We start from the raw sequence: 27,638 nt of genomic DNA, 5'->3' as shown, positions 1-27,638 counted from the left end.
GAGGTTAGTGGGGTACCAGCTCTGAGCTTAGCTCCTGCTTCATCCGCTGCTTGTCCCTCAGGTGCACGCTGGGGTCCCTCAGGTAACGCACGGCTTGGGAGATTAATACATAGAAGCAATTCTCCATGGTGAACATCAGCAGAGACCTGGATGGGGGCCCAGATTTAGCCAGTGGTGGACGGATAACACGCCGTACTGAATATAACCATTCTATGAAGGTCTTACTTGAGAGCCTGAACTTCCTCAGATGACGCAAAGGTCCCTACGCTTAGGGAAGCAGGCTCCTTTTTCTTCTCAACCTAGAAATGCCAGACGGGATTATAATCAGTGTGGTGAGGGGGGCAATCCTTTAACATTACTAGACCTGTAAACTAGCTCAGAATACCACCGGTTATTAAGTAGGAAATGGTCAAAACAATGCTGTCAGACTCACCTCTCCCAGCATGCTTAGCGCTACATTGATGGTGGCGAGTAGCGTCCCAAACGACGGCGCAACGTCGGAGTCGAAGGCAGGTGCAGTGAAGCTCAGCACGAAGAGGGTGGGGTATTCCGCAAGGTCCAGGGACTAAACGGGAAGCGGAACAAATATGTCACATACGAGACCTGTTTCTGTGGGAAACCAGCAATGTGCTCAATCGTCATTCATGTAACATTTTAAGCAGCAAATTGGATTTAAAAACTGGAAATATTTGAGGTTCACATTGACGTCAGATATTGCTGAAGTGTCATCTTTCCTTCCTGTGATGTCGCAGTGCCGCGAGATGTGTTCGGCACATCTCCGGCCCGAGGACTACCTGGTCCAGCAGGATCTGGCAGCAGTCGGGCGTGAAGTGCTGCAGCGTAGCCAGGGTCTTGCTGAGGATCTTCAGCAGGCTGCACTGCACTGCCAGCAGGGCTTTCTGCTCCGCCTCCTCCCGCTCACTGCCTCCTGGGGCAGAGCCCGCCGAGGACGTCGCCGATGACGATGTTGAGGTCGAAGCTGATGTTGAAGCCGAGGTCGAAGCTGAGGTCGAAGCCGAGGCCGCCGCCCCCAGCTGCTTAGATGGAGTCTGTGGCGCACGCTGGCTTCGGGGGAGGGGCCCGGGGGGCAGCATGTCACCGTTCTTAGTCTGCAGCACGAGGGAAGCAAAGGTGAAACACCATGAACTGTATCATAAACTGCAGTACTATAAATACACAGCTTCCCATTGCCAGACAAGGAAACCAAAGTTTGCTTCAAGAGATATAGTTATGATGAGCGTATATTAGAAGGAATACGCTTTAAAAATTATGAATGAGGCCGCAGTAATATGGAAGGCTAATTTACATCCAATGGGAACCAGTACCTTAAATACTATAATACCTTTTCATTTTGAAGTGACATAAAAACAGCCCACTTACCTGTAGGTAATGATGGAGCATCTTTTTGCTGTGTAGGAGGTACGTACAGGTCTGGCACAAGTAACACAGATTAACCTGCAGGGTAAATGATAAAAAACAAAGGCACTCACTGACCCATCCATGTCATTTATCGTAATTTGACAGCTAATAAGCAACGCCCCGATAAGGGGACAGGTCGCTAAACCTCACCTGCACATCCCTTAGCAGCTGAGGGAGGTGAAACTGCCACTCCTTACAAAAGCTGGAGAGCTGAAGGAGAAAGCCTACGGTGTGGTCTGCTTCATCCAGACAGGCCAGGCTCTGCACTGTCCGCACAGCATTCAGACACTGAGGAGAAACAGGCAGGCTTTTGTTAACATATTATCCATACAGTTCACATTATGGAGCTATGCTAACCACACACAGTCCCTATAGTGCTCACACAGTATGCCGTTATACTTGCTATGCTAATCGTATAAGCTCCCTACAGTGCTCACACAGTATGCTGTTATACTTGCTATGCTAATCCTATATGCTCCCTATAGTACTCACACAGTATGCTGTTATACTTGCTATGCTAATCGTATATGCTCCCTATAGTACTCACAGAATATGCTGTTATACTTGCTATGCTAATCCTATATGCTCCCTATAGTACTCACACAGTATGCTGTTATACTTGCTATGCTAATCGTATATGCTCCCTATAGTACTCACAGAATATGCTGTTATACTTGCTATGCTAATCGTATATAGTTCCTATAGTACTCACAGAATATGCTGTTATGCTCGCTATGCTAACTAGATATAGTCCCTATAGTACTCACACACTATACTACGCTAACCAGATATGGGATTGTGCTACCCTGACTTCATACAGTGTCCCTATGCTTGCCTAGCTCAGAGTGTACGAGCAGCGTATACCTGGAGTATCCTCTCTTGGTGGACGCCCACGAAGTCTAATGCTTCATTAACAAAGTCATAGCGAAGCGTCTTGAGCAGGCTCTCCATGAGGGACAGGCAGAGGCGGTACACCCCCGGCCAGGATGGCGTGTCCTGAGACTTCCGGGAGAAGCCCAGGTTCTGGAGGGCCATGAGAGGGGAGGAGAAACATGCCTGTTGAACAGCTCAGCTGGTGCCGGAGTGTGACGGCGAGGCGGGTCCGCGAGACCCCATACCTGCGAGGCTCCGTTAGCGCTCATCTCGTACACACTAAGCAGAGGCAGGCAGACGCTCTGGATCGCGCCGGCACCGGCCACAGCCGCGGCCCCCTGGGAGGTGGGGCACACGTTACACACGTTACTCACACTACACTTGTATATGCTTTACTCATGAATGCAAACTTATTAAAAATACTTCTTTTGTAAAATAAGGAACAAAAGCTGAACAGGCATTCTGGCATGGTGTGTGGGTTAGGACTCGACCGGGAGGTCATAGGCTCAGATCCCGTGGCCAGGAGACTGATGCCACCGTGATCCCTTGAGCAGGAGCCTTACAGCCCAGTACCAAGGGGTGCTACATAGTCGCTGACCCCGTGCTGTGACCCCAAGCTTGCTCTGACCTGCATGTGTGTGTCACGGAGTGTAAGATGGGGTAGATAGAGAACATCACTATTCTCCTGACAGCTGAGACTGGCGCACAGGATTCCTTGTTTTCCTTGTGTACAGTTCACTGGTGTTTCCACATAAAGCCCTGAAGATACACCTGAAGGTCTCATGCGGATGACTGTTCCCCAAACACAGGCACCACTGGCGTCTGAATTTCCAGCACCCTTTCCAGAAACATTCCAGTTTCATTCACACATGTACCGCAGGCCCTGCTCATGTTGAGCTTGGCTGAATGACAGTTTCCATTCCCCAGATCTCATTTATATTCCAGGGCTTTTCCAGAGGTGGCTCAGCAGTTCTAACCTGCCAGCATCCTATTACCATAAACCCCCCCCCCCCGGGCCCCCTAGCCAGCGGCACCCACCCCCCCTCAAGCCCCCTCTCCACCTTCCAGGGTAACTTGTCTGCTCTAATTAAACCCAGCAGTATAAACGAGGCTGCAGTGTAATGTAATGTCTAACTCCGGAAGCTCAGCACGCTTCTGGCGAGACAATCCAGGCATCTGAGCAGCATGAGTGAGGAGGGCTAACAGCAGGGCTGACTGACTGCTGGCTTCAGCCAGGTCCCTTCCCATGCCAGTGCCTCATGTTCAGGCGATACCACCAGCCTGCTTTTCCGGAAAATAGGAGGCTGGAATTGCTTGCTGAATGTCCCACAAGTAACCCTTCCCTTCCTTGCTCTTTTGGTCTCCCGATGACCGGAGCAGTCTCCTCCTCCCCGAGTCCTGTCTGCAGGAGCCCCAAGGGCGCCCCCTACCTGCGGGGTGTGTGCGAGGGTGAGCAGCAGGTGCAGCGCGGCCTCTGTGAAGTAGAGGTTCTGTTTGAGGCGCAGGCTGAGCTCCAGGGCGCTGAGCATGGAGGCTAGCATGGGCAGCTTGCGCAGCACCACCAGCCAGTGCTCGCCATCCTCGTCCAGGCGACAGAGCTCCTTAGCCAGGTGCAGGGCCAGCACACACACCTGGGGGAAGCAGGAGGGTCAGCCAGACCATCGACCTGATGCAGGCCGACACGGGGAGCCGAGGCACCAACTGCATGCGCGCAGATCTCAGAGGAACCGCAGGACAACAGTTGGTCAATCAGAACAGAAAGACCAGCGATGGAGTTCAGAGTCACTGGTGAATCGAGGGGGCCCAAAGAAATGATTAAATTCAGATTAAAAGAACATTTTAAGCCGGGGGATAAGTGTCACTCAGAGGGCCGTGCCGGGCGGCCTCACCCCGTCCCTCTGGTCCTGGTGCAGCAGCCGCGGTTCTGCGTCAGTCTCCATGCTGTCTTTGTCGTCCGGAGCGCCCCCCGTTAGCGCCACGTGCCGCGTGCTGTCCATCAGAGCCAGTGCCTCATCCTGCACGGTCTTGCACACAGAGAGCAGCAGCTGCGGGAGCTGGGAGATCTCGCCACCTAGAGGACACAGAGGGAAATGCGGTGATAGGCCAACGATGGGCGGCCGCGTGGCGACGTCCCCCGGCCAGAGGTACTCACTGTTGAGACCCTGTGTCTGCAGCACTGAGATGAGCGCAGAGAAGAGCTTGGCCTTGGTCCTCTCCATGAGCTGCTGGTCTGCCTGCAGGACACTCTCCAGCATCACAGAGAGTGGGGTCAACACGTTGGGGGCCGATGCCACCACACTGCGGGGGAATGGAATAGAGAGCGAGTCCCACACACGCTTTTAGCCAGAGAACACCTGCCAATTTACCAGGCAGGGCCAACCACCAAACCATCTTTCGTATAACCTAAACAAGCAGAGCCAGAACCACACTGAGCCCTGGGGGTGACTACTGACCTCCTCCACTGTTTCAGCAGGATAAGCAGCAAGGTTGCCATCATGGAGCCCAGGCGGAGGCAGGGCAGCGACATGGGTACCAGCAGCTGTGGAGGAGCGAGACAGGCCGGGCTGAGCCTCAGACCTACAGGCGCATACAGGGCCTTAAAGGCAGGGGGCGCCCTCCCGAATACTCACAGCAGCTTTGGTGCCGCCCAGCACGTCCAGGAAGAGTTTCAGGCGGGTGGCATCCTCTGTCACCTGCATCACATCAGACTGGCCAGACGAAACACGTCGTTAGGCTATAACGATGTCACCTGCTTCCCCAGCGACGGGGAGCTACACCACGGGGAAATACATACATGGCTGGTGGAGAGGATGAGCAGCATCCTCCAGGCAGACACCAGCATCTGGCACTCGGCGAAGGACCGCATGCCGTCCCCCTCCGTTTCTACCATGTGACACACCAGTGACTTCACGTACTGGGACCAGTACTCGTAACGTTTGCCGGAGGAGAATTTCTTCAGGGTGTCCTTCAGGGACTGCTCCAGGGAACCGCTAGGCCAGAAGGTCAGACGAAACAAGCAACTCAGCAACTCAAAAGGTCAACCAGCAACACGCAAAAAGCAGTACTGAAGTCACAGGCAAAATTCTGAAGAAACTATCAACAACATTGGGCGACATTATCCATGGAGAGGTGTAATATATGATAATTACCTGACAACATAGTAGATTTCAAGGCCAATAATTTTCATGACAAAGGCACATGTCTCAAGAACAGAAGGCTGGAAAGACAGGATAACAGTAGTAATGAATCACCCATATTAAAAACAGGCAGCTTGAGAAGGTGCTGACTTAATACATGCACTGGTTTGCGTTTACGTCACAAGTACAGCCAGGGGGGCATGGAACAGACCCACTCTAACGCACTACAACACTGAAGTTCCTTCCCCAGCACCAGCCCCAGGAGACCGAACTCTTACCTCAGTTGTGTCCGAGGGGGGAGGCAGCATTCCGAAGAGGGGGGTCGTCAGATTGTCCCAGAACTTCTCTCTGAAGGGGTTACACATTCCAGCATTTGCATTAAGACACCAGCAGGACATCACTAATGTAACCATGACGACTGCATTACAGGACACCTCAAAGCCACTTTATCCATGTAATTAACTCCTTATGTAACCAAAATGGTTTGGTCAGGACCTATCTTCAACACAGAGGGATCACAGCACCAAAAAATCAGGCCACACAACTGGGGGCGGGGGGGGGGGGGTGATTCTCACTTGGCGCGCAGCACGGAGATGGCACTCTCTCGCCGGTCCTGCCACAGGGCGTGCAGGAAGGCCAGAGCAGCCCGCTGGAGTAGCGGTGGGCACCAGTACTTGCCCTGCTGCCGGGAGTCGATGAGGTCCAGGACCACCTGGAGGCAGGACCATTCGCCCAACAGGAACTCCTGCGTGCAGCAGGGAGTAATGCAGTCACAGAGCAGTCATGACAGACACGCAGAGCATGCGACAAGGCCGAGCCCATAACACCCGCATATCAAACTAAATGTCTACACTACTTAAACGCTTAGGTATACAAATAAATATGGACACGGTTCGGATCGTTACAGAAAATCCAGCTATTTAAAGTCAACTTTTCCAGACTAATAGACATTAACGTAAAAAGGTTCCTTATAACAGAAATATTTTTGAGGAACACATGAACAGAGATGCTACAATGTGAAACATTTGTTTACACATAGTAGTAAAGGAAAATTGTCTTGCAGACGAAAAAGCAAATGCAGGTAAATAAAGCATTACATTCTGAATATGACTGGGATCTCACCTTTGACCCATCAGAACCATCTTTAACTTCTAGGTTGAGGAACAACTCAATGAGGCCAGGCTGTGTTTCCACGGCAACCGTCAGAAACTCCAGGATCATGACTTTGATCCTCATGTCCTCCGTCTTGCTCTGCAGGCGCGTGAGGAAGGCGTCGCGGATGGCGGCTGCGTCGTTTCCCAGGCAGGCGTACACCGACATGGGGGCCACCTGTGGGGACGAGGGCCACGTAAGCGTACAGCTGACACCGAGACGACCTGGGCTGTGGCGTGGGAACACCGCTGGTTAAGAGAGGGATGTGTCTTCACAAGATGTCAATGACTAATTGTAAAAATGTGGGGCTTGACAAATGTGTCACATGCTGTAAGGCATGCTGTAAACATCACTCAGCAGCTAGTCCCATCCCGAAAGCCCGACCCGGTCCGCTAAGCGCGTGTGCCAGAGCGCCACGCTGCCCCACTCACCGTCGCCAGCCTCTTCAGCAGCTGGATGGCGAGCCGTGGCAGTGCCGGGTCATGCTTGTGGTAGATGTACTTTGCGAGAACAGCAATCAGGTTGTTGCCGTGACCACCTGAAAATACACAAGAAATCTGTTGTAATTTTACACAGACAGGTACCATCCCAGTAAAAAACACGCCAGGCATTTTCGTGCCTTAGCCCAGAGCGAGCATTTGGTAAATTAAAGGAATAAAAGATCACAATATGTTTCATAGCTAAGTGATTAGGAGCATCCCAGCCAGTACTGATGTAAAACAAGTCAGAGTAACACCAGACGGTCACTCAAGAGCCGTAAAGCCTGTAATAATGCAGCCTATTAACTAAAGTATTCCTCAGTAATATAAGAGGCACAGATCCCGTCCGACCAGAGAATCCGAAAGGAGCAGGTTATACGCGTTTATAGTACTGAGGACTATAGTACTGCGTGTTTCTGACGAGATGCATGTTACGACGCTTCCAGGCAGACTGACTACGGCTATCGCTAATACTACAGGCAGCATGCGGCAGACTGCATATGGCCATGGGCGTGTTAGACTGGCATACGAAACCTCGCTGGGTTCTTGCCCACCGAGTAGGCAGCTTAAGGTGCGGGGGGGGGGGGTGTCACTCACCGTGCTGAGTCAGCGCCTGCTCCAGCGGCGACACCACGTCTGCAGGGGGCTTCAGCCGGATGACATTGTTGGTGACAGAGAAGGCCAGCTTCACAGTCTGGATGAGGACCTGGCCAGGGCCCTCGGAGCCCCCGCTGCGATGAGAGGAGAGGGGGGGGAGGTGGCGTTAACCCGATGCGAGCTTTACGCAGAGGGTGATGTACTTGGCTTCTCGGGCCTCACCTGCTGGGCTGGGCCGCCAGCACCACGTCGATGGTGTCCACCCCAATACCCATGATGTTGACGACAGCGCGCCCCGCGTCCGTGTTGGTCAGGCTGTAGATGCACAGTGACTGAAGGCTGGGGGCGCTGTGGGGTCAGGGAGAAACGTTAACACGCGATGCTACCATGAATGGCAAAGTCAGGGACGAGCGCAAGAAGGGCGTCACCTGTCCTGGGACTCCCCCTCCGGGCTCAGGTTAAGGATCGCATGAATCAGCTCCAGGATAAGGCAACCTTCAAACAAAGAGGAGGTGACGCAGTTACGGGCTTTATCCACTGGGGGGCACACTGTCCTCACTGGGACGAAACGGCAGTTTGCTCAGAAGAACCACAGACAGTAAATGCATCTGTGTGTGATAGTAACCGGGCAGTCCGATAGCTGCTGAGCCCAAACCGGGACGCACCGATCCTCTCCCTCACGCCATAGGCATTATAGCGCCACTTGTGGTACGTGGGAAGCATCTCCTTCAGCACCAGCAGCACGCAGGGGACCAGTCCCTTATTCTGGGTGCTTCCTAACTGACCCTGGGGGGATGAAGATGAGAGAGTAAAGGGCCAGAGTCCAAATGATCTGCTGACGAGGCCGTCTGAAGTCAGTCTCATGATTTACAGGCTGACGGGCTCAGCTACCTTCACGAGGGTGGTGACCAGGCGCAGGAAGGCGATAGTTACTGGATACTCTCCCCGAGGCTGCTCGATGAGGACAAGGAGGTTGCCATAGTTACCCGCCCTCATGCCCTCGGCACTAGATGGGAGAATGAGTGAGAACAGAAGGGGTTCAAGAGCCCGCAAGGCACCAGAGAGATATTTATTTGCATCCCTCTCGTCTTGGAGGCCACCACGAGACACTCCTCGCCCCCCAGTGGAAAACCCAGAGCTCCAGTGGTTCATGGCGGGGGGGGGGGGGGACGCACCTGATTGACTGCGCCATGTTGGTGGGAGGTGTGGAGGCGAAGGGCAAGAAGCCGGTGTGGTGAAGGCTGGACCACACCTACACGTGGGGAGGGGTACGCAGGCATCATCAGACAGGCCTTTTCAAAGAGCCCCCCCCCCGCAGATCCCACAGACAGACCAACAAACTCCACATACCTTCCCCGGCATCCGCGTGGCCAGCACAATGAGACAGTTCACGCAGGACGCGATGACATCCACGGGGGGATTGATCACCGATGTCAGTCTGGGCGAAACACACGGCGAGGAGACAGACGAACATGCTTATTTTTAGACATAATCGACGGTTGACATTTTCAAAGTCAATTTCAGGTTAAATAACACTGGAATGAAAAGAAAGTGACAATGTCATACACATTTGAAGCAAATGAAGTTCAGAGGGTCATCTTAAAGGCGACTGTTTTTCTGTAATTGCTACAGCACTTCTGCGGATCCTGCCTCGGTCTTCGGCAGGTTACCGAGTCACTGACCTCTGCAGCAGCATGTATATGCGGGAGGTGATTGGCAGCAGGCAATCGGACACGGTCCTGTCTGTACTGATGATCTTGTGCACCAGCTCCAGGATTGGTCTGACTCGCTCGCAGTGCAGGATGACGTCTGACATCCCAGAGCAGAGAGCACAGGCAGAGTTACGGGTGTGTCATTTGATATCAGCTTGTGAACGATTAAAATGTCCCCATGACTTTCCTTCACCGAGATGGTTAGTATGGAACTACAGTGCACATCCAATCTGCTGCAGTTCCGCGTCTCATACATGCATCTAAACTTGTTTTGTTAACCAAATATGTTTCAATACACCAATGAACCGCTAACAGCAAACAGTAAGTACTGCCTTGGATTTCTTCCTCTCCCCCTTTGGCACCCTCGTCCCAACATGCAATGCAGGACATGCACCACGTTCCCCAATTGGCAATTAAGCGGCCTGACAGTCATGGAGCAGTTGGTCCCTGAAAGGAATTCGATATCGATAATGTGGAACCGGCTTGGATTTTCCAGAAATCGACATGAGCACCTCAAAAGAAAAGCCCTGAAAGAGTATGCAGAATACGTTTGTCTTTTACGTTGTATTAACACATTATATGGGGGGCAGCCACACCCCCCAAGAGCCGGTAGAGGTGGCTGAGGAGAGGGAGAGAGGGAGGTCTGGGTCTCTCTTCTGAAGTTGCCACCTCCGCAACACAAACCTCGGATAAACGGATGGGAAGGAAGGAAGGAAGGAAGGAAGGAAGGAAGGAAGGAAGGAATATTTTAATAGGGGAAAGTTTGGTTGTACTGTTCAGAACCATAAGATCGTGGATTCTAACAGAAAATATTACAATGTGATGTTTCGCCATACCGCCCCCCCAGGCAGAGTCAGATGGAGAGGCGCGCAGAGCCCAGCTCACCTGCTGTAGACACCACATGCAGTAGCATCTCAATCTCGCAGGTGAACAGCGTCCAAGAGCTATAGGAGTAATCCCAGCGCACCACGTAGCCCTGGTCGGCAGGCAGCACCTGGCCCAGGCAGCCCTGCGGCATGCGCAGGTTGGTCTGGCCAAGGCCTGAGGGGAAACACACGCAAGCAGCATGGAGACATGCGTGTCACTGGGCGCCCTCTGCTGGCTGGCCATTCGGGAGTCTGCAATTGAGGCGACGCAGCTCCTTACCGAGAGGATAAAGGAGTTTTGGCACCTGTCTCCTCCACAGCGTCTCATCAGCCCGGGACAAAATGTCATTGGGCTTGTGCTTGTAGACCTCCGTGAAGAAAGACATCTTGTCCAGGAAGCTGTACACCTAGCGGTTATAAATCAAGGACACTCAAAAAAGGAGCTGAAATGATTAACAGATGGTCTGTGTTAAACAGAGCCACACTCAGCCGGTCCCTATAGGGGAGGCGATTTCAAGCAGCCCATCGTACCTTCTTGGCGGTGGATTTGTCAGACAGGAGAGCTGCCAGCAGCTGGAGAAGCGGCACGATCTTGTGGGGAAACATCCCCATCGCGGCGTCCAGGATCATTCCCAGCCCCATCTCCGGCTTCTTTCCGCGTGCAAAGAGAAGTACTGTGATCGATGATTTATGCTGGACGGCTCCATAAAAGCCGCAAATAACTTTAATGTGAAACGCACATTCCGACTTCAGCGGCCTGCAAGAAACATGCAAGGCGCAGCTGGGAAATTCCGGATCCTGCCGGGACTCACCGTCTCCCAGAAGAGCTCCGCCAAGCTGGGAGCGGCGAGCACCTCACAGGCCAAGTTTATCAAGTGCTGAGGGAACAGGAAACACTGGTCTCAACCCCGAGCACAAGGAGCAAGGATTTCATCAGAGAGAACATCGAAGACACGCGGCCTGCGGACGGGTCCAACCTGCTGACTGCCGAGGGTCTCCTCCTCGAAGGAGGTGATGACAAAGGAGAGGAGGCCGTAGATGCACATGCGGGCTGTGCTGGCGGTGCACTGAAACATAGGGGAGACGGGGCTGAACGGAGGCCAGCAGGGGGCAGGACCGGGAACAGGCCGATTACAGCAAATTACAGGTGTAATCCATTTGTCCGCTGCCTTTCATCCCACCCACTCCATCAGATTTGGAGTAAATAAGCCCAATTACCATAATACCAGGAATTTACCAAAGCAGACCTAAAGTACCATCATCTCACAAACAAAAGAGTATAACTTCAGTACAACAAATTGAAACAGGAGGCCCAACAGAGCAATGTACTGGATATTAGTACTGGAAACTATGGGCCAAAAAGCAGGAAGAGCTTGGCAGCTCACATTGTTGCCAGTGCTGCCCAGTGCCTGCAGCATGGTGGTGAGGTACTGAAACACAGCCAGCTGCAGTGAGGTATTTCCTATCCTCCGGATCACTGGAGTAGAATCGTCGGGGTTCAGCGTGTGACGCAACAGAACCCATGCCAGCAGAACCGGGCCGTGGTGTGGGATGTCCCCGAAGGTCAGAAAGATCTGGTCCAAGTCCTGAGAATGAAATAAAAGGTATGCAGCTGGGGACGAGTGTTTAAACGTGAAAGAACAAGAGAAGAAGAGCGAGTGTCCAACGCAGCCTTTAGTGGCCCGGCCTTCAGAGACAACGCTGCATCAGCAGAATCACACATCTAAAAATAAACGAACAGCAGGCTGGAGCAGCCGTTCAGGCTCACTTTGCAGATTTCAGGGGTGCTGGAGAACTGGTGCCTCTCAGTGCGATCTTCAAGGGCACACTTGTGCAGGAAATCGATGTCCATTCCCTCCACCAGGATGAGAGAACTGAAATAACTGAGGGTGGATTGCAGAGAAGACACTGAAGGTACAATACAAGATACAATAAACCCAAGGTGAAGTGATGGGTGGGGGGGGGCGGGGCTCACCCTATGCGGTCAACTAGCGCGTCCATGCTCTTATCCACCAGGTGCCTGTTTGTCTGTCGGTAGCCAAAGCCCTGCTCCTTAAACATCCGGGTAAAGACCAACAGGTCAGGGGGGCCCATCTCAAAGTAGGCGTAGTACAGAAAGAGGATTTCCAGGAGAAGGGACTGCTCGCGGAGACACTGCTGGAACCAGCGGGACACCTGCCTCTCGGTCTGTGCCCAAAAAGGGAAGCAAGATAAACGTCAACAGCAGCAACAGAATGAGCTCTTTGAGTCTGCCAGGCATTATTTGTACAAGGTTACAGATTTTCACCAAGTAACAAACATTTCTCGTTTGCTTTGCCTCTGAATTCCAGTCACTTTGTTTCCCCCAAATATTTCCATCCAGAAGGGTAAATAATGTGCTACGACAGTGTAAAGTTGTGGAAATGTGCTATACAAATAAAACTGAATTGAACTGAAGCAAGCAAAATAAACCAGAATTTAAAACATCTTTTCTGTCAGCAGTGTGTCCAGCCAGTGACTTTCCAATGTGTATCTGCTTTTGCACAACGTCCAGCAACTTACAGCGAAAGGCCAACACATTCTGGAAGAGCATGAACATTAAATAAACGACATTTCATTAGAGAATGTGCAGAAAGGACACAAACATGGAAAATGACCCAGCTCAGCTGGCAGGGAGGCGCAGAGAGCAGAGAGCACAGAGCCTGAGAGTGGAGAAAAAAAGCAAACCATGAGGTTCCCGTGAGTCTCCCACGTCGGCGCCTCCGCTCTGAAGAGGCTCTCAAACTGCTCCTGGTACTTCGAGACCAGGTCCTTCTCCAGCTTGCTCACGCAGTTTGCATACTCCGCCTGAAAAAAGGACACCCAAACGCGGCATTCACAAAAAAGATAATCAGGACCGGACTGGAGCATCCTCTCCTCTCTGAATGCTCAGACAGCAGGCGGGTGACTCCTCACCCTGTATGGGTGCCTTTCGTCCTGAAAGTACGTCAACAGCAGCAGGACACAGCGCAGCAGGCAGATTCGCTCCTCAGAATAATAATCGGCAATCTGTGGGTCACAAGCAGAGGAATGACGCTAAGAAAAACAGGGACGTATCAACCTGAAGGCCTAGAGCGTAAAAATATGCATAATACATACAAAGAGAATAAACCCAACTGTCATTGACTCCAGTTGTTCTAAAGCAAAAATAAGCCAAGTTAAGTAATGAATGAAACAAAGATGTGTAGCCATTCTGTCTGTTCGTTTGTTATACTTTTCAGTTATACTTTTTACAGTAAATGCCGCTAGCTTTGGTTGTTTTGCAAGATCAAACAATAGCAATCGGCAAATGAAAAATTAAAAACACAAGTAGAAGACAAAATGACAGTAATTAGGAATTACAAACAAAAGACAGTAAAATAACAGTATCACCACTGATTATCAGTGCCAATCAAAGGTACTGTGGAATAAAAATGTTGTGAGTCTGGCTTTAAAGGTGCCAACATCTCATATTTTAACAAGGTGCCAGTGCCTGTTCTGAGTGGCAGAGCAGCTGAATTCCGTTTGGTCTTGCTGATTCTTCAGTTTGTGATGGAAACTGGACTGAGATCACCAGTGATTTGTAAAGCAGGAGCATCCTGAAGTGGATTCTAAAGGCAACTGGAAGCCAGTGGAAGGAGTGAAGGACTAGAGTGAAGGACTAGAGTGAAGGACTAGAGTGATGTGCAGAGTGATGTGCTTGCTCTTCTTTGACCTACTTAGCATCCTAGCAGCAGCATAATGGATGAGCTGGAACTCAGATTTTTTTGGGAAGGTCATACAGGACAGTGTTACAACAATCCAAGCAAGTGGAGATGAAAAACAACCTTATTAATAAATGCCAAAGGTTTGTATCAAGAGCTGAGAAATACTCGCCTTCAATAAGAGGGTCTGGCTTTGCCTCTCATCCTGAAGGAGAGACTGGGATAATAAGATGGAACATTAGAACTTCACACGGAACACTGCATATACTATCAAATATCTGCGGACAAATGGCACAAAGGAGATAAAAATAGAAGGAAACAGCCTGCATGTGTTTGGTGTGGAGTTTTGCAGTGCAGTGCAGTGCAGACGACTTAAAACACCTGCATGCTGCAAGAGTAGCCACACAAAAGCACTATGGACTGTATACAAGTACAGATGCCCTTCTTAGGTTTCAGCTGCTTATCCGCATCGTCTATCATAAATACAAAAGTGCTGCGGCTGAAAAACCACTGGGGGGTGACGTAAAAGGAACCAACAGAAAGATATTTTTAAATAACAGGGCAGGTAAGAATATTCAGCCATATGAAGGCCGACCTCCAAACAAGTCACACACTTATTCTATAATATTATGCTTCTACCTTCAAGGCATTGCGGGTTCCTCTGTAATCCTCCTGTAAGTAACACTGAAGAATCTGCACGCTCTGAAGTTCATCCAGACCCTGAAATGCAGCACCAATGAGCTCAGGCAAGGTTTATCCTGTAACTATCGACGACTCTTAGTCAACTGTATCTTCCAGAGGAACTTGCCAGCAATTTGCTGATTCTCAGACCAAAATCCTTCAGGGGCTGGGCAATGTCCTTATCTGCTTTCAGTTTATCGGCAGAGGAGGGGCTGCAAAAGTCCAAACTCATTATCAGCATTTTGTCTTTGAACATTTGACATTTAATAAAAAAGAATAAACACCAACTGTCACTGTATTTTGCAATGCTATAAATTTAGACTTAATCTGCAGTACTTTTGACCAACATATAAACTACTTTGTTTCATACTATTACGATGGGTTGGTGCCCCATCCAGGGATATTCCCTGCCTTGCGCCCGTCGCTTTCAGGATAGGTTCTGGATTCCTGCAACCCTACACAGAACAAGCGGGGATGGATGGAGGGATGGATGGATGAATGCTTCACAGTATACCTGGGAGGTTTATAGTAGCACAATCCGAAAAGCAATCGCTCCCAGTTCCTTTCCAGTTCAGCTTCAATCTGGGCCTGCAAATCAAACGTTATTTTCAATACTCAGGTTTCTGTAATGTGTAAATGTGTATCACTGGCAAGACCACAGAAAGACCAACACGTTCAAATAATGACAGACAGCAGTATACAGACCGGCTCCCGCAAAGCTGATCGCCCCAACAAAATGGTCCACAACTCCCTGCTGCTTCTATAAAAACAGAAACACGAACTTAAATAAGCATGCTCAGTGCTGATTCATTCTGCTATTACTGACATTATATGGCACTATTATGTGCAATGATACATTTAGCTGACTTCATAAAACAAATATGTGTTTGGTTTACTGCATTAAAGGTCAACAGTATTAAAATGGGTGTTTCAGGGGGTTTCCTTGTGTTTAAAGCACACTTCGTCAACTCTAAAATCAAGTTGTCGTTATTACCGGAATAACATTTTCACGTGGCTAACTAAAGAACTTTTTCACGTAAAAGACAACAACACAGACACATATTTGTAAGTGGTTTTTGAGAAACTGATTTAATGTATAATTACGAAACTTAAAAAAGCGCCACAAATTGGTTTTGGTGTTGAACACAGTCTACACACGCGTTCCCTCCACCAAAAAACCAAGATGGTATGTACAAGTCTGTAAAGATTCCGGAGTATCCAACAGAACGAAAGTAACTTAAAAGTCTTAGTCTAAACGACATGTGTTCGCAAACAAACTGTCTTATGTAACCATAATCATATAAAAGGAGTTAATATTTTCCTTTCAATTACCTGACACACATCTCCGAATCCGCCATCTTCTCCCCCAACACGTGACCCTTCACTGCGCGCACCACTGTCACGTGCCCAGCGTCGCGCCTTGCGTCAACGTGCAAAAGTCAGCGTTTGCCACTAATTACAGCATTTCCGGGTTTTGTGTGTCATTCCACTGTCGGAATAGTGTAACAGCACCAAACGCGGCGGAAAAAAATAATGTAAGCGATCACTATTGTAGTGTGATTCGGTTTCCGAGTCACGTGGTCTCACTGTCATGGCCACCGCGTAGGTTAGTGAAGTGGACGGCCGTCTGAACAAAAAAAACCGATTCAACATCATATACGAGAAGACAGATAAGGAAGGTTTTCATTGTTTCGGGATGGGTGAGTTAGTACAAATTAATTGCATATTTCGGTTTATATATTGCTTTCAATGCATGACATGTATTAAACTTTATTCCATCCATTCATTCATTCATTCAATGTAAATCGTCTTTCCATTCAAATGAAATATTGACTAAATGCCTGATATGTTTGTTGAAACGACTCTAGCATTTTGACAGGAATCTCAGCTACTGGTAGTCATTTTGCCTCCTCGTTAAAACGATGTCATATTGTGCTATAGCGGTGAGACAATAGTCAATATTTAAAAAATAATTTATTGGTTTTGCTTGGTTATTTCCTGCTGCATTGAAAATATAAAATATTAAATAACGGAATAGTGTTGTTTTGCTTGGGGACTACATGCGAACGGTGGTATCTACATGGTCTTCATGTCTTTAATATTGACCTGACACATGAGCACCAGAATGCAATGGACGCTCCACGACTCTTATTTACTTGTCATTCTTACAGAGGTGTGACAGCCAGTTAGTTAAACTTCTGAGTTTTCTCTGAATTTTACATTTCACATTTTGTTTTACGTCGCAAAAATAAAACGTAAATTTATCACAGTAATGTTAACTGTAATTTGCACAGTGCTAATATTTATTCATATTTATTAGGTTTGGGGCTAATTCTGGTCTTGAAAAAGGCCAGAAGTTCTTTATCCCTAACGGTCGTATTAGTCAGGGGACATGGTTTACAGTCTGATGCATCAACATATTAAGTTATTGTAAAAACATTTTTCTATCTATGTCTAAGGTAATATTTTATTACCCAACTTACTGTAACAGAATTAACAATTGCAAGTCAGTCTTCCAGGGCCAAGATCATCACTACACCAAATCTTTCGTTAGCTTGCCAAAGAGAAATTGTGTAATTGACCTTCAACCTGAATTTAACTTGTCAGGAAGCCTAAATGAAGTGTATCATCATTAGAATAATTAATTGATTCCGTTTACTTTTAATCATGTACCATTATAAAAAAGTGTCAATGTATTTAAAGCCAAAACAGATTCCCTAGAGCAGAATAAAATGTGAGTTCTGTTTCCCTGAGTAGCAGCTGATAATTGGTTGGTTTGTTCTCTTTTCCTTCATAGGTGACGTGGACAGATATGTTGGGTAAATGATGTTAAATTCTGAAAGGGAACAAACCTGACAGCTTTGGAGACCTTAAACATATTTTTGACATACGTATTGGATACAGTGCCCCACCCTGTCTCCCCAGCAATCATGCTTAGCAATCCGGTGATTGTGGAGTCACTCGTAGTGTTTGCCATCGTCCTTTGCGTGCACCTAGTCGTCTGGAACCAGCTGTCTTGGTGTTGCATCGCTTTGGCCATCCAGGCTTTCTACGTGCAGCAGAAATGGGACCGGCTATTGCAGTCCGGCGGGGCAGTCTTCCAGTTCCGGCCATCAGCGAACAGCGGCATCCTGTCAGCCTGCATGGTTATTCCCCTGCTGGGACTGGCCCTGAAGGAGCGCTGCATGGCCTCCGGCAATGTGTACTTCGAGCGCTTCTCCATGGTGGTGACGGTCACTGGCATGATGCTTTCGCTTTTCCTCTCGCTCATTGCCCTCGGCATCACGCGGCCCGTGCCAACCAACACTTGCATCATCGCTGGCATCGCCGGCAGCGGCGTCATATACACCACCAAGAAGACCCTGACGGTGTCCGAGGTCATCGAGGTGCTGGAGGTCCTCCTGATCTTCGTCTACCTCAGCCTGATCATGCTGTACTTGCTTCCCCGCTGCTTCACGCCCGGAGAGGCCCTCATCATGGTGGGAGGCATCAGCTTCATCATCAACCAGCTCATCAAGCGCTCGCTCAACCTGGCTGAGGTGAAGGGTGACCCTGTCAACTATTTCCTCCCTGTGGTCCTGGTGGGAACGCTACTCTTGGGCGTCATCTTCGCCGTGCTCTTCTGCTTCATGGAGTCCGAGACCTGGGTCTCCGCCGTGTTCTTCTACACCATGTCGGCCGTGCTGGGCCTGGGCATCATCATTCCCTGGCTCTCAATGCTCATCCGCAGGCATCCGATCATGTGGCTGCTGGACTTCCTCACGCACAGCCAGACGCGCCTCTACCTGCTGGCCTATTGGGTCCTACTGGCTGGCCTGGCCTCCGTGGTTGTCTTGCACCAGAACTATAAGAGGGCATCTGGCTCCAAAAAGCACCAGGCCTCGACAGTGGTGAGGAAGTATTTCCACCTCATTGTGGTCGCCACGTACGTGCCCGGATTAATGTACGATCGACAGCTGCTGCACGTGGCCTCGGTGACCTGCCTCGCTGTCTTCCTGCTCCTGGAGTATGTGAGGTATTTCCGAATCCGTCCGCTGGGTCAGGTCCTGCGGCAGCTGCTTACGCTCTTCCTGGACGAACGCGACTCGGGCCCCCTCATCCTCACACACATCTACCTGCTCCTGGGCGTGTCCCTGCCCATCTGGCTCTTCCCGGGACCTTGTGCCCCAAAAGGGAATCTGCCTGGGGCGGGGGGTCTAGTGCCCTATGCCGGCGTCCTGGCGGTAGGTGTGGGGGACACTGTGGCCTCGATTTTTGGCAGCACCATGGGGGAAATCCGGTGGCCCGGGACAAAGAAGACCATGGAAGGTACAGCCACGTCTGTCTTTGCCCAGATCATCGCCGTGGCGATTTTCCTAATCTTCGACGAGGCCGTCAACCTGAATGCCAGCTATGCATGGGTTGTGGGATCCATCACCCTGGTGTCTATGCTGGAGGCCTACACCGCTCAGATAGACAACTTGCTCCTTCCACTGTACCTCTTCATTCTCCTCTTGATCTGAGCAAGGCCTCAGTCCTCTAGTGGCCCCGTGATGGGAAAACCCTGCGAATTACGGAAGATCTAAATTGATCATGCTTGAAGATGGATAGATCTGTTTTCAAAGCTTTGCTGATGTACCAAGTTCGGAAAAGGGAAATCAAGTTATGCTTTTCAAGAGTCTATCCCAATAAGTGGGTTTTTTTTTGGTGCTGCACAGAAAAATTTGCATTTTTTTTTTTCATTTTAAAAAGGAGTCCTTTTACTTATTTCTTTTTACAGTGACTGTACTGTTCTGCATTACTGGACAAATCCATTTTGGAGAAAAGAAAGCTTTAAGGTTTATTGTATTTAGTCGTGAAGTTTGACCAGTTACTACACAACTAGGCATGTCCAGTTTATGTGATGGACTGTCTAAAACAAATATGACTGAAATTTGTAGTATGATGTGGAATTTGATTTCAGCTTCAGGAAAATTTTATTTACCTATGATATTAAAAACAGCTTCATTTACTTCACCAGTGAAGGATGTACTTGAGTTTTTTTTTATGGTACGATTTTTTTTTTTTTTACCACTCACGGCATTCGCTGGGAAAATGGTACTGGTGCAGCAGAGAGACTGAATTATTAAATGGGAGACTGAATTTTGCATTGTGGTGTATGGATCTCTGTGTAGGAGTTGATGGCCTTGAAACACAGCTGCTTAATCCCTTAGTGGATTTAAGAGCAGGCCTGAAACAGAACACGCACCATGCTTATCTAACATGTCAGCTGAATGGAACTCTACCAGTGAGGCACTCTGAGGGGAAAATGCTTAAGATGACCACAAGGTGGCAGTACATACTGGTGACCACGGTTCATTTTTCAGTAAGAAGGGATATTTACTGATATTTTGGGAGGGTTGTTGTCCCTGAGCATTAAAACGATAAATACATCTCAGCACTGTAGCCCTTCCTTCATGTACAGCCCAGGTGGTGTTAGTCAGACGCACTAGAAAAATGTAATGATGTGACAATGGCATTGTGCAAATGAATGGCCTGTCATCAAATGTGGCTGGGCGCTTTGGACACAGTGCCTGAGCTCAGAAGGTCACCGCTTGTATCCCAGCTTAGGCAGAGTGATGTCACTGTTGGCCCAAACCCCAGTTGCTCCGGGGACGGGCTGACCCCGCTTTCTCAGTTGTATGTAGCTTTGGATAAAATTGTCTGCCAAGTACATAGTATAAGCATCATACCAGCAGCCTCTTTAGGGATGGGCTTCACTCTTCGGTAATTTGGACTGGGACCAGACTGATAAGCAAATTACTCTGATACCAATACAGATTTTAAACAGTTAAATTTTCCGATAGACTAACTGCAGCCTAATGTAACAAAAAAAAGAGAGATTAAAGTAGTTTATGTAAAACTCACTGATATGATTATCGGCGTCTAAAGCTCAAACAGCAGAAATTCACTGTCAATATACGTATCAGATAAGGTGCTTATGTGTTCTACCTAAAAGCACCATACAAATGATCTGTGTTCACTCATATAACTAATCATGCATGTTGTGATACAGTATTTTCATTCCCAGGTATTAAGTTGCCCTGTACTGGAAGCACATCTTGTTAAGAAGCTGCCTGATATCTTGCAGGAAGCACAGCTCTTTCCTCAAGAAGAGCTCCACTTTTCTGCAGGGTTAAGGAGACCCTGTCAGCGGGTTTTTTGCTGATGCCCCGTTGGTGGAACCTGAACTTCGGCTGGTTTAATCAGCTAGAGAGGCCCAGCACCGCTTTCAGGCAGACCAGACTCAGTCTGCACAGTGCTAGCTTTTATCAAAGGTTAGTTCAGCCTACCAGTCTTCTGCACCTTGATATAAATCCCCCCCACAGCAAAGACTCTCATACTCGGTACAACTGTAGTAGCTTTAATTAATGTAATTAATGTGATTATTCTGAACTTTGCTCAACCTACGATTATGTCAGCATCCTCAATATGCAGATGACAGCATCCATAAGCCGATCGTTGTGAGCAAACGTTTTGTGAACTTTTCGTTTTGTTTTGTTTTAGGCCCTATGATTTAAGGCTTAAACTATATAAAAAAAAAAAAAGTTTATTTATATGGTCGTTCTACGTCGCAGATTTTCACATATCGTTGATGGGTCTGGAACGCAACTTCCGTGATAGGTGGGGGGGGGGGGTCACTGTATGTTGCTTATGGTTACTAAAGAGATTTGTTATGGTTGTTCTAATATTTTGTATTTGATTTCAGATTTTCTTGGATCAGAACCTTCCGGTTGTTCGGCAAAACTTGGTTGATGACCTTAATCTACAACCGTCCACATGTAGTTGATTGGAATCACAAATACAGTAATTTCACATTTACTATTATTAGACAGAAGAGCAGAAACAGGTATTAATGCAGGTCACTGTAATTTAGCTGCTGTGTGTTCGCAGGCAGCCTGTGAGGAGTCGGCATGGCTGCCCTCATGCTGACCTTTGTCTCCACGCTTCCGCATATCGCAAACAGTTAGCTAATGGTAACCTATCATCTCAATTCAGACTGTGTACATTATAACGGCCCTGTCATTTCAGGCTGCATTCACTCGCCGCATGACGCATTCTGAATGGGGATGCAGTACGGTTAGGGACAAGGTCTTGTCAATTACCATATTATGTTTTAATGTTCAGATGCACTATCATGAAAAGCAGTCAGTCAATTTTAAAATCTGGCAGCTGGACACAGTAGTAGATGATTTTCTAAAATGCTCTTGAGGTCTTCAGCTGGTTCCTGACATGTGGTACAGTGTTGCAGTCGAGATAAAATCAAATGTGTGTATGTTTTCGCTCCCACTCCTCAATCGAAATGTGTTTGCTTCATTCCAGATTTTCAGCTACTCTTGCATGCATATGCAGTAAAACCCTCTCTTTCTGCTGGTATTTGTATCTAAATGTTTTTTCCTTTGATATGAAAATTACAAATAATACAAATAAAGGATGGAGCAACAATAAAATGTATGTGTGCGATGTGACTTTGATGTGAAGTGAGCGGTGTGCTTCTGTCGTCTGTTCCCAAGACCGATTCAGTTTGTCACATGCATGCTGCAGCACCGGATGATCAGCATTTACCATGTTTTATGAGCGGGCTTCTCTGGGCACTGTTAAGCATCGGCATGTCTTCATGTGTTTATATGACTGTATATGACTGACTGTTTTTTTTATCTTAGTTCTGAGTACACAGTAAAACCAAGGTCTACAATCGTCATAGGGAATGAGTGAATGTGGACATCCGGTGTTGTGTCAGGTGTAGAGGGGAGGAAATGGCAGCTCTGGGGAGGGCTGTAACCTATGGAAGATGGGCAAAGCAGAAACGGCACAAACTCAGGTTGCAGTTTTATCCATGCATACAACAACTCTAGATGTTGATCTAACTCAATGCATCTAATGACTATCAGAATACCATTAAATGTAGGGAAATTCAGATGAGAGTAACCCCCGCGGTCTGAAGTCACATGTGCCGTAATACCCAGCTCTCTCGTTTTCCCCCATAATGCCATGCGCTCACCAGTTGTCCGGACTCCAGCGTGTGTCCTTCGACTCCATGATGTGAAATGCATAGGCATGACGGGAGACGTTAGAGGTGTTCTGGGCACTCTGGTGGACCACCTCACCATGGATGAGAACCACTCCCCCTACAGGTAGATCAGGTAAATCACACCCATTTAAACACATCGTAAGAGCAGCTCAGCCTGACTCTGCACAGACGGTGACGGCTGTTTTTTCCAGATGCTTATGAGTTCATGCCCCAGAGTGTCTAAGCCCATCTCCCCATTTTCATTCATTCTCAAAATTAGTAAAAAAAATACACCACTTTGAATAAAAGCACTTGAATGTTAAAAATGGAGAGTCTCCACCTTTCTTAACCGGTGTGGGAATGAACAGCTTGCTGTCATAGTTCTTCTCCTGTCCCACAAAGTCCGTCAGGCAGTTGGACCCCTGGGGGGTGCGGACAAATCGGCGAGTGATCCCGTCTGGAGGAAGCGAAGAATGGGCGTTAAAAAATAAATAAATCAGCGCATACAAAGCATCACGGTGAAGTTTTATGCTGTAATTTATCCTTGTAATTCGCTCGTCTTTGGATTCATTTGCAATATCAGAAATGATATCATGTGTGCTATTGTTTAAAATGTATTCATAGGGTGCAATAGATTGGACTTAAAAGTATCAGTCAGCCAGCTTGTTCCTCAGTGCTTGTCATACAAATGTACCGATTACTAACCCGCAACTCGAGATCATGGCCTTCACATGCTTGCATAACCTTTAAGAGATAACAAGGCTCTGATATTTGCATCACTGTGCAATCTACCACAGAATGGTTATTATAGCATGTTCTACTGCATTTTAACATTCTGGTGTTTAACAGTGGTGTCCTTTACTAACAGAAGGCTGCAGATAAAATATGCAAACAAGCGGAAAATAGCTTCAGTTTATGATTATAATGTTCTACTGCAAGGTAACGTCAGAATAAGCAAAGGAAAGGTTATATAGGTTAGTGATCGTTCCCCTTTTCTGGTCAGCGGGGTCTCCATCCTGAACTGCCGTGAAATGCAGCCCAGTGCGCGGAGGCTCTGTGGTTCTGTGTGTATGTGGGTAGTCTTACTTTTGTGAGAGCCAGGAATGAACCAGAGGCAGCCATTCTGCTGCGTGACATCCTCCAGGGCGATCCACACGCCCATCACCCGTCCCAGCGGCTCGGTGTACAGGAAGGTGGCGTCTTGATGCGGGGTCACTGCAGGATGGACCAGAGCACAGCAAGAAAGGAAATCCTGTCGTTACTGTTTTTCTGGCTAGCTAATCATACCAGCACATAAAACATAAATATTCACTAAGGAGTTGTAGCTAGGGCCATATATTGTATGGTATCGATGAACATTCATATCGTCATCAGTTTGAATAAGGGGAGTATTGTGGTATAGCTGAAACACTTTCCTTGCATAATTAACAGTTAAATTCCATCAAAGTCTGAGTCTGTTGTTGGTGTAATTTCTCGTAATACCTGTCACGTGCTCCATAGCTATCATTAAAACAATTTGGGTCATAAGCCAAAAAACTCAAACCCACCTGTCATATTTTACCGATTTCTACATATGAATTTGAGGATGTCATGATAAATACTGATATTGTTAACATCTCTGAAAATATCACGATATCGTTTTTAGGGCATATCACCCTGCCCTAGTTATAAGTATAGAGTCAGCCAGCTTCAGGCAGCATCCTTACCTTCTCCACCAATCCCAGGTTGCTGAAAACATAAAGAGACCAATCAGAGAGCTCTCTGAAGGGCAAGTGGGAAAACACTATAATCTGATGCCAAGTAAAAAATGGAGAAGGATTAGATACCAGAAGAAACCAAATATCTGGGGCATCTTTATGCCGCGTGATCTCAAATTTGGCCTAAAGACACACTTCATGCTTTTGGCTCCCGTTCCTGTGCAGAAGGTGTTAATGCAGAAGTAGCTGTACACTCTACCTTGAATATGTACATGCTCTGCAAAACCACAGGTCTCTCGAGACCCAACTTCTTAACCAAATTCTGGAGGAAAGAAATTCATACATGTAAAACACACTTCATACATATTTGACACACATGTGACTGATTTTCACAAACAAGTATGACTATGATTTTCCAGGAGAATTAGATTAGATTCGGATTTGTCATTGTGCAAAGTACAGGCACAAAAACAACAAAATGCAGTTTGGCATCTAATCCGAAAGTGCAAAACAGCGCTCAAGTGCTACAAACACACACAGGTGACAACAAAACAGAGAAATCTACATTTTTACACAATGCAAAATGGAAAGCATTTACAACATTTACTCAATGAGATGTCATCACACATATTTAAAATGAAAATCCTGATGTTTCTTTGTGTGCACGGCATAAATAAAAGCGTACTGCTTTAGCTTTTACTACCTGGACATTCGGGGAGTGTGTGACGGTTTTAAACAACGCATCATGGGCATGGAGGGCTGCAAGGCGGAAAGAAGCATTCAGCGATACGCCTTTTATTATTCAGCATGGCTAACTCCAAATGTCACTGACAACTGGAGAGAAATAAATCATATAGGATTCATTTAGTAGGATTATAAAATACTCACCATGTCCAACTTTATTCACAGAAAGTTCCTTAGGCACAATAAAGTGACCTAGATGTTCAAGACGACAACTTATTATATTTAATAATAGGACAGGTGAGTTTGGAAAATGAACGAATGAATATATTTAAGAATTTACTCTCCTTAAAAATCAGGGCACAAGTTTATAAGGTATACCTTTATCGTCGAAAACATCCTTTTCAAAGAAGAAGCGAATCTTGTCGCCGCTGGTGATGAAGTAATCCGCACTTCCCTACAAAGGAAAACCATATGGATCCTTTGTATCATTTTTATAGACTGAGCTGAACAGAATTTTACAACATAATGAAGTTTAGCATACAAAATGATGTTTACAATACACACCTAACACACGGTTTAATAGACAAACGTTCGCTACCTATATTGCAAAACTAGGGAATGCTGAACAGCGTGATATAGTAAATTTAACTGCACCTTTAAAATACACAGTAGACAGACAGGAAAGAGAAAAAATGTTGAATTCCCAGAATCCACCTGAGGTTCTCTGTCATTGTTTACAAGGTACCTGTGTCTTTAGCTGCTCGTCGTGGTCAGTGGAGAACTGTACTCTGCAGTGTTTGGGGACATCCATCTTCTCCACGATTTCCTTCATTCTCTCCCTCAATGCATCACAATCCTCTGGGTCAAGGAACCCCTCCAGAACCAGGAACCCATCATCCATGAACTGACACACAAAATTTTCATCATACCCTGCAAATACACTGGCTGCAACCCTTTCCACCATTAAAATATTTGTTTTAACTGTGGAGAAGGACTAAAAAATTTCAAAGAATAGGAAACAGGAGACGCCTCCAAGCGCTTTACGTGACTCAGTTTGCAATTTTATTCAATACATGCCTGCTATCAGGTCAATTTAATGCATTTAAAGTGACTAAAGGTGTTTTACACTCGACATATTCCTTTAGACTAAATGCTGTACAGGTTTTGTGACTGAAACATTTCACAGCAACTATAGTTCATAAATTATATTGCATGTAGTGCAGGGAATGCTTATCTGAGGCAAGGAGACAAGACAGATCAGATGCTAGTTTGCAAGACACATCCGCACAAAGCTATTCGACCTCCACACCTGCTGGGACGGATGAAGTACCAGCAGTGGTTTCTTTAAGATCACAACAAAGTAAAAAAATAACACTCATGCCATATAAAATATCATTTTAATGCCGTCGTATCATCACGGCCATTTCCAAGTAAAACCAAAAAAGTGCAGCTAATCAAAAAAATGAGACAAAGAATTGTGCAGTGTGTGATTTGTTTCACTAAAAGATCTGGACAGCCCCCGCCACACGCGAGTACACCCATGAACACCCACGTTCCCCATCTGGGACGCAAACTTTTCAGAGTGAAATCTGCGGGTCCACGTTTAATACGAAAGAAACCAAACACAAATAACTGTAAAATATATGTCCGATTATAAAGGCAATTCTAGGAAATGCAGTGATTGCAGGTTTCATTTTTCAAAGGACTGGAAACGAAGAAAAGAACATACAGAAAAGGGAATGTCAAGCAAGAGATTATAAGGGATTGAAGGAATAAATCAGGCAGTGGAATTTACCCGGATCAATTTCTACTTAAAGATCACTTTACAGAATTACAAAAACAATGTTCGAATAACTGATAAATTAATTTAATGTTTTAGCGCAATATGGTTATGTAAATACAAATTAAATAGGATGTAATTTAGATTATGTTGTTTTTGACAGGCTGCATGCGCATGGATTACGCAACTGGAACTGAAGGTTTAACACGTTTTGTAGTAGCCTGGTTTTCTTGTGTAGTATGGGTTTTATTCTTAAGTGTCTTTAAAATATAAGGGTGTAATTGACAAATTGTCACACGAGTAAAATGCAAAAAGCACTTACCTTTCGAACATTACAGTCGGTTAAAATGCTCATGTTTTCACTCGTCTCTTTCAGAACGCGATCCCTGCCCGGCGTCTGAGGGTGATTAGCAGCGCGCGCCCTGCCTTTTTGCGCATGCCTACATCCACACTGTCTATCAAAACATCGCACTGCTCTGTAAATATTTAAATATTTACATCGTAAAGATTAGTCATGAGGTTATTATAGAACATATTGCCTTAAGAGAAATTAAATTGACGTTTAATAGGCGTTCTCTTTGATGACGGTGTGCTGTTCTCCTATGACGAAGTAAGATTCTTCATGGATACTGTTGTACTACGAGGTAGATGATCGGCTAAATGCAAAACAGAATTAGTTCTAAGAGGGAGTGATGCTTGTGGAAGATTGGTTATAAAGAAAATCAACATCAGCAAGAGGTCAAAAGACAACTTATACCAAGAATACTTACCTAACCATATACAACAGCAGGTTAATACAAGTTCGGATCACTGACATACTTCCTGTGCCTC

The 27,638-nt window shown here is 47.1% G+C and overlaps 3 protein-coding genes across 5 annotated transcripts in view; 1 reads left to right on the top strand and 2 right to left on the bottom strand.

Moving 5' to 3' along the window:
* nup188 (nucleoporin 188) overlaps positions 1-16,078 on the bottom strand; it is a 17,819-nt gene extending 1,741 nt beyond the window's left edge. Inside the window, exons 1-43 of the mRNA XM_049018700.1 lie at positions 15,950-16,078; positions 15,323-15,377; positions 15,132-15,205; positions 14,745-14,829; positions 14,576-14,656; positions 14,109-14,153; positions 13,170-13,262; positions 12,942-13,061; positions 12,211-12,422; positions 12,004-12,118; positions 11,621-11,821; positions 11,213-11,302; positions 11,048-11,113; positions 10,767-10,886; positions 10,516-10,642; positions 10,255-10,410; positions 9,340-9,466; positions 9,008-9,095; positions 8,833-8,909; positions 8,549-8,663; positions 8,323-8,443; positions 8,086-8,152; positions 7,880-8,005; positions 7,658-7,791; positions 7,013-7,119; positions 6,552-6,758; positions 6,005-6,174; positions 5,708-5,777; positions 5,442-5,509; positions 5,087-5,282; positions 4,923-5,000; positions 4,746-4,831; positions 4,445-4,590; positions 4,182-4,363; positions 3,723-3,923; positions 2,538-2,630; positions 2,284-2,442; positions 1,570-1,707; positions 1,381-1,455; positions 795-1,109; positions 434-565; positions 226-299; positions 17-146 (exon numbers count right to left, since the gene is read on the bottom strand). Of these exons, the coding sequence (XP_048874657.1) occupies positions 17-146; positions 226-299; positions 434-565; positions 795-1,109; positions 1,381-1,455; positions 1,570-1,707; positions 2,284-2,442; positions 2,538-2,630; positions 3,723-3,923; positions 4,182-4,363; positions 4,445-4,590; positions 4,746-4,831; positions 4,923-5,000; positions 5,087-5,282; positions 5,442-5,509; positions 5,708-5,777; positions 6,005-6,174; positions 6,552-6,758; positions 7,013-7,119; positions 7,658-7,791; positions 7,880-8,005; positions 8,086-8,152; positions 8,323-8,443; positions 8,549-8,663; positions 8,833-8,909; positions 9,008-9,095; positions 9,340-9,466; positions 10,255-10,410; positions 10,516-10,642; positions 10,767-10,886; positions 11,048-11,113; positions 11,213-11,302; positions 11,621-11,821; positions 12,004-12,118; positions 12,211-12,422; positions 12,942-13,061; positions 13,170-13,262; positions 14,109-14,153; positions 14,576-14,656; positions 14,745-14,829; positions 15,132-15,205; positions 15,323-15,377; positions 15,950-15,975 (5,148 nt within the window). The 5' untranslated portion in view covers positions 15,976-16,078. The remainder of the gene's footprint in view (positions 1-16; positions 147-225; positions 300-433; positions 566-794; positions 1,110-1,380; positions 1,456-1,569; positions 1,708-2,283; positions 2,443-2,537; positions 2,631-3,722; positions 3,924-4,181; positions 4,364-4,444; positions 4,591-4,745; positions 4,832-4,922; positions 5,001-5,086; positions 5,283-5,441; positions 5,510-5,707; positions 5,778-6,004; positions 6,175-6,551; positions 6,759-7,012; positions 7,120-7,657; positions 7,792-7,879; positions 8,006-8,085; positions 8,153-8,322; positions 8,444-8,548; positions 8,664-8,832; positions 8,910-9,007; positions 9,096-9,339; positions 9,467-10,254; positions 10,411-10,515; positions 10,643-10,766; positions 10,887-11,047; positions 11,114-11,212; positions 11,303-11,620; positions 11,822-12,003; positions 12,119-12,210; positions 12,423-12,941; positions 13,062-13,169; positions 13,263-14,108; positions 14,154-14,575; positions 14,657-14,744; positions 14,830-15,131; positions 15,206-15,322; positions 15,378-15,949) is intronic.
* dolk (dolichol kinase) lies at positions 16,074-22,086 on the top strand. 3 transcript variants are annotated; one of them, XR_007398729.1, is made up of 3 exons: positions 16,074-16,317; positions 17,415-19,961; positions 20,727-22,086. XR_007398729.1 is itself a non-coding variant. In XM_049018701.1 (2 exons), the coding sequence occupies exon 2, from the start codon at positions 17,548-17,550 to the stop codon at positions 19,117-19,119; it is 1,572 nt and encodes a 523-aa protein (XP_048874658.1). In that variant the 5' UTR covers positions 16,074-16,317; positions 17,415-17,547; the 3' UTR covers positions 19,120-22,086. The 3 variants fall into 3 exon arrangements, 1 of the variants encoding a protein (XP_048874658.1); XR_007398728.1 differs by having other exon boundaries at positions 17,415-20,913; positions 21,345-22,086; XM_049018701.1 differs by having other exon boundaries at positions 17,415-22,086.
* Positions 21,731-27,638, bottom strand: phyhd1 (phytanoyl-CoA dioxygenase domain containing 1). The gene is made up of 11 exons (XM_049018703.1): positions 27,130-27,638; positions 25,773-25,931; positions 25,406-25,481; positions 25,232-25,279; positions 25,047-25,102; positions 24,603-24,665; positions 24,353-24,374; positions 23,733-23,861; positions 22,987-23,103; positions 22,638-22,764; positions 21,731-22,418 (listed from the first exon to the last, which is right to left on the bottom strand). Exons 1-11 carry the CDS (start codon positions 27,160-27,162, stop codon positions 22,373-22,375), a joined length of 876 nt encoding a protein of 291 aa, XP_048874660.1. The 5' UTR covers positions 27,163-27,638; the 3' UTR covers positions 21,731-22,372.

This window comes from Brienomyrus brachyistius, chromosome 7, assembly GCF_023856365.1.
Source record: "Brienomyrus brachyistius isolate T26 chromosome 7, BBRACH_0.4, whole genome shotgun sequence".
Classification (NCBI taxonomy): domain Eukaryota; kingdom Metazoa; phylum Chordata; class Actinopteri; order Osteoglossiformes; family Mormyridae; genus Brienomyrus; species Brienomyrus brachyistius.
The sequence above is the reverse complement of the archived record's forward strand: the minus strand, read 5'-3'. Positions and strand labels throughout refer to the sequence as shown.

Excerpts from the sequence above, each read along its gene's own strand:
- dolk (XM_049018701.1), top strand. The coding sequence starts at position 17,548 with ATGCTTAGCAATCCGGTGATTGTGGAGTCACTCGTAGTGTTTGCCATC.
- phyhd1 (XM_049018703.1), bottom strand. The coding sequence starts at position 27,162 with ATGAGCATTTTAACCGACTGTAATGTTCGAAAG. Across the intron at positions 25,932-27,129 it reads CCGACTGTAATGTTCGAAAG|TTCATGGATGATGGGTTCCT; the intron begins GTAAGTGCTTTT and ends TTTGTGTGTCAG. Across the intron at positions 22,419-22,637 it reads CGCTGGAGTCCGGACAACTG|GTTACAGCCCTCCCCAGAGC; the intron begins GTGAGCGCATGG and ends CATCTTCCATAG.